The sequence below is a fragment of the Alligator sinensis genome, unplaced genomic scaffold (assembly GCF_000455745.1).
Source record: "Alligator sinensis unplaced genomic scaffold, ASM45574v1 scaffold448_1, whole genome shotgun sequence".
NCBI lineage: Eukaryota > Metazoa > Chordata > Crocodylia > Alligatoridae > Alligator > Alligator sinensis.
The window spans coordinates 2,390,766-2,396,153 of record NW_005841870.1 but is presented as its reverse complement, the minus strand read 5'-3'; the positions used below and the strand labels follow the sequence as shown (position 1 = coordinate 2,396,153).

Here is a 5,388-nt window from a genome sequence, read left to right as displayed (position 1 = left end):
CTGCTGAAGGTAAAAAGACCCACTTACAAGTCCCCAGTCCTGCAAGCAATTTATGACAGGCAAATATTTGTGCTTGCTTAAAATCCCAAAGAGACTCCAGGCAGATCCAAAAGTTCATCTGCATGTATCCCACTGCAAGATGTAACAAGTATTAGAAAGAAAGGATATGCATAATTTACCAATCTGTGCAGGAATTAAGGCTTCTATATACTGCCCTCTATGTTATCCTTCCTGCTAAGTAAAAGCAAACCCTAGTTCTTTTAGATTATATCAATATCTTCTGGTGTGCAGACAGCATGCTGGATAGGCTCATTATATAACATAACGCCACCATCGGTCATTTAACCCAAAAATAAATTAATTAGAACTGTTCAAATCTTTTGTCAAAAATGTATATAAAAATTAAATGGAGTTACTGTATTACTTCTTTCTGACAAAGAAAAAACGTATTAGACAGTGTCTTAAAGCATGGATATACTTTCTTGTGATAATGATCTACTACTGATGTGTTTTCTGGTCATATTTGCTTATTTCAGCCACTATCATAAATTGTTTCATTTTACTTATTAGTACTTCAAAAACAAATCAATACAGAGTGGGAATATAGGGAGTGTGGCTAATAGACAGAACTGGAACTCAGAAGACCTGAGATGTATTTCTAATTCAGACAATGGCCTGCTGGGTACCAAGGGGCAAGTCACTTCTCCTCTCTCTACCCATTTCTCCATTTGCAAAAAGGGGATAAAAATAGCCTCCTTTATAAATCCATTTTTCAAATCTACTCCCAAAAAGTGTTAAGTGCTAAATATCATTTACTATGCTTCATTGTGCAAGCTCTTCTTGTAATAAGTTGAACTACTCATTTAAGTACTCTCTAGTATGAATAAGAATTGCACATTCTAGCACTATACAATAAAATTGCTAGCTTTATGAGATTACACAAGAATGTGGCTTGTATATCAGTAAGAATGATATAGCATGCCAAATTCTACCCTAATGAAAAAATATGTATAGCCCTATTATCTACAATAGTCTCAGACAAGTTTAACAGATGATAAAAGGTTTTACTTCAGCTGAATGAAATAGACATAAAAATGGAGTAATGCAGTGATGAATCAGACTGAATATCTTTTCACTGAAAAATGAATGCACGTGATGTGAGCGACAAGATGCCACATTTGGTCACTTCTCAGTATAGAATTGCACGTTAAAACACACTTTGAGAATATGCCTTCAAACAGGATTAGCCCCAAGTCTTTGTTAACATGTTTCTTCATAAAAACTAAACATATTATTATTTTATCTTTTGTAAATAAATCTTAGTTAACCAATGAAACCACAACACTGAGCAATTTTTCAGCTGTCTCAATCCTGCATTTCTCAGCATCCCCAAAAACATATAAATTCAAATCATATCCATTATTAAACTCCAACAAAGGCAATGCATATCTACATACTGTCTTTTGCAGAAGCAGAAGATCTAGATGCCTTTATTTCAATATATTCTTCTTAATGCACCTAGAGAATTACCTACCGTTTACAACTGCTCTTCCACTCCAATACTTTGTTAGTTTTCTTCATTTTAGTATTTGGAGAAAACATGATCATTCTGCAGGAAAGAAAATAGACTTTGCTATCCAAAGTATTTAATGACTGTTCAGAAGCATATAATTTATTTCAAATAATGGGCAAACATTTTCCTTTTCATATGTACTCTTGTTCCATTAACCTTATTGAAAATGGCACATGTCAATAGGAAATTAGATAATTGCAGTCATCATACTTAGTTCACTCTTAACTTTTGTTTGCAATTTTGCTCTTGTCTTCAGAGTGATAGATGCTCCACTTCAAAGACCAAATCATAATACAAAATCCTGATACCTAATTCTGAACCATAACCTTCACATAAGCCACAACTATAAGTTCACAGTATGAACTGGACAGACTCATATTACAAATTTAGAGAGAACATGAAAAATTTACTAATTAGGGAGGACAGTTTCTATCACATATGATCTTTCCAACTCCAACTAAATTAATAATCTTTCTAGCTTCCAACTCCAATTAAATCACTGCTTGAAAACATAAAACTTCCCAGCTTAAACCAACCAGTTTTACTCCTCTCTTCAGTCTATTTCAAAGATCCAAATTGGTGGCCCAAAACATTCTAGGACAGCCCCACTGATGGCTAGAAAATAGTATTTAGAGGTTTGCTTTTGGGAATTGGCTTACAGGTAAAATAGATATGCATTAGAATAATGATCCAGGGCAAGAGCAAGGGTTAACTGATTTTTTAAAAGCCTATTTCTGAAAGTTTCCTCAAGGCCTGCTGTGTCTACAAGGCAAGCAGTGAGCAGACACACAGGCTGGGAAATTAAAGACATGTACCACAGTGTTCCATACAATGAGATAAGGTGGCACCAGGTCACAGTGCCCAAGTGCAGAGCCCCTTGGATTTCTGCTTTTAGGGGAACAGACCAAATTATGAGGACACTGGTAAAGCCAAAATTAGGATGCATGCATGTGATGGGCCTGTGAAACAAAGGAATATCCTAACAAAACGTGGACAGTATAACGACCACAGAGAGATCAATCAGCGATGGCCAAAAATGAAGAGTCAGCAGCAGGGGAAAAGAATACAAAAGAAGGGATTTCAGAGAAGCAAGGGTCCCTGAGAAGGGAACCTGAGGCCAACATGGATAGAGGGCACACCACCAGCCCATCTCAGCCACCCCATTGGGGGCGGGGGAGTGGGGGAGGCCTTGACCTCCAACCTCCAGGCTGCTGACATCTGGCATTCAAGTGAGAACCTCAGAGTGAAGCTTGCATACTGGCCACATGTACCTTGACTCTGTGCAGCTCTAGGATTGGTAGATATAGAATTATTTACATTACTCTTATTTGCTATCACTGTGTATCAATAAAACTTGCCTATTATTGAATGGAAAGGTCATGGTCAGCCTGAGGGTTTGGGTCCACTTGGAACAAGGTATCTGAGTCACAAATCTAGTACCAACACCACTATATTCCTTTATCCAGAATTGCTCATTTTTATGAATATTCAAACAAATATCTCACACACACACACACACACACACCACATATTTATTTACACACACATGTGCGTGAAGAGGTGAAATAAAACCCTTCTGAGCCCACAGACAGGGAAAGGAGGACATTTCCAACCTAGCCAGAGCTGACAACGAGGGATCAGCAGCTGCCACAGGGACTCCACTTTATCAGCAGCTGCTAAATCTGGATTGGTCCCACCAATGACAGTGCCAGTATTTCTGGCCCACTGCCAGAGCCAAAGGTGAGAGAGGATGGATGCTGGGCAAAGAAGCAGTCCCAGGAATGCTGAGACACTGGTGGGGAAACTGCAGGGAGAAGAAAGCAGGCAGAGCTTCCCCTCGAGAGCCCAGAGGGTCTCTGATAATTTAAACGCCACTGCGGAGCCTGAAGTGGCAGGAACTGCAGGGAGAGCCTGAAAGTACGTGTGTCAGGAGGACAGGCAGCCACAGGAGCTGGCAACACTCCCAAACAGGGTCTTTCTATTTTCAGTTACTTTTGTTTTGCTTCTGTCTGGCATGGACACGGGAAAGCTGGGCTACTTCTACCTAAAGGAAGGGGAAAAGAAAGAGTTGGTGCCAACCTTGTGTTGGCAGCACATTGGTAAGCCAACTGACCCTCTGCTCATAAAGAAGTGAGCTGATAAGGGCAGGCAGGCTGGCCTGCCACACGTGGGGAGCTGGCAGGTGCTGCACAAGCCTTGATGATGGTCGCCAAAGTGTCCAAGGCTAAAAAGGGCCTACGCAGTAGGCAAAAGGCTCAAATATTTGAGCCAGGAAGGCTCAAATATTTCTGCTTGTATCTCTTTTATGCATGAGGGCCGGACATAGAGGATTGGCCGGAAGCCCAAAGGACTAACTTACCCTGCGGGTAGTAGCTGCAGCCTGCAGTAACAACAACCATAGGGACCAAGACTTATGCAAGTTCTGTTTTCTCATTTTGTATTGTCTTTCATTTCCCTGTCATTTATCAAGTTGCAAACGAACAAGCCACAGAGTGGCCAGGCCGACACTTCCTTAAGTCAGGTTTGGGAGGAACACAGGCTTAAAAGAGCAAAGAAGAACAGGAGATCACCCACTGAGACAAGGGTGCAACATATGCTGTAATAACATGGTGGCGCTAGGACAGGGTATAGGGGAGGTAGGAGCCCAAAAGAAGACTCAGGCTGGCACATCCAAGAACCCCTCCCCCCGCAAAAAAAATAAGATATTTGACACCAAGACATGGCAGGAAAGAATTGGGTGCCCTTTGCTGAGTGCTAGGATTATGAGTCCACACCCTCATGGCTCAATCTTACCAGGTGCAGGGCTGTCGGAGCCTGTGGCCCTATCCTATACTGCACCAATGATGTGCACTGTGATGAGAGGGACCATACACGCCCCCTGGATACCCTAGGATCCCTGGCTGACCCAGAATGGGCCAAGCAGAGAGTCCTGGGGGAAAAGGAAAATTTACCTTCCGGGTGGGCAGAACCAGAGCTGCAGCAATAAGCGGTGGCACCAGGGCTATTTTAAAGCTCCCTGTCAATCAACCTAGGTGATGCCAGGCTGATGATGTCAGCCACAGGTGCTGCAGCGGGGAATTTAAAAGGCAATCAGAGTGCCATCAGGGAGCAGGGAGGAACTGCTTCTGGGCCAGCCAAGGCCAGAGCAGCAGTGGCCTCAGGGCCCTGTGCCAGGGAGGCACTCGAGCCACAGGAACCCTGGCAGCCTGAGGCAGGAAAGGCCAACCAGGGCCAAAGGGAGACAATGGCTTTGGCCCTGTTCAGGGGCTATCTCCCGAAGGAGGGAGTAAGGGACACTTATTCACAGGGGCTCATTGAGCCTGCAGTAGATAGTCCTTCCAAAGTGGAGGCTTTTTTTTTTGTCCTTAGTGTGACAGGGGGCCTACTCAGGGCCGAGCTCTTCGTGGCCCGGCCACCTGTCTCTGGGCAACCGCCCGCCTATCTTGCCCGCCACGCCTTTGATGATAATTGATCCAGTCACAGATGTCGATTAAGCGGGAGGCTGCCCATTAGTGCCCCGATGCCAGGGGGCACTCTGCGGCTCCGACCTCCCCTAATACCATAGCCCAAGCCTCACAAATGGCATCATGGTGTTCACATCGTCACCGGCCCCACACTGGGCCCCAGAATCATCCACAAAGGACCCCTCTATGATCCTCTCCTATCAGGCGGCCACTCCGCCGTCATCCAGGCTACCTAGCCCCCCCGAAGCTGAGTTCCCCTCTCAGGTGTGGTCCCCCCGGGACCTCCGGCACCTAGCCCTGGCCCACCTCCAGGCCAGTCGGGACCCCAGGCCCCCGGCTCTTGGGCATCCC

The 5,388-nt window shown here is 44.4% G+C and overlaps 1 protein-coding gene across 1 annotated transcript in view; it reads right to left on the bottom strand.

Moving 5' to 3' along the window:
- WDR27 (WD repeat domain 27) overlaps window positions 1–5,388 on the bottom strand; it is a 271,099-nt gene that overhangs the window by 218,188 nt on the left and 47,523 nt on the right. The window contains exon 15 of the mRNA XM_025194665.1: window positions 1,535–1,609. Coding sequence (XP_025050450.1) covers window positions 1,535–1,609 — 75 coding nt within the window. The remainder of the gene's footprint in view (window positions 1–1,534; window positions 1,610–5,388) is intronic.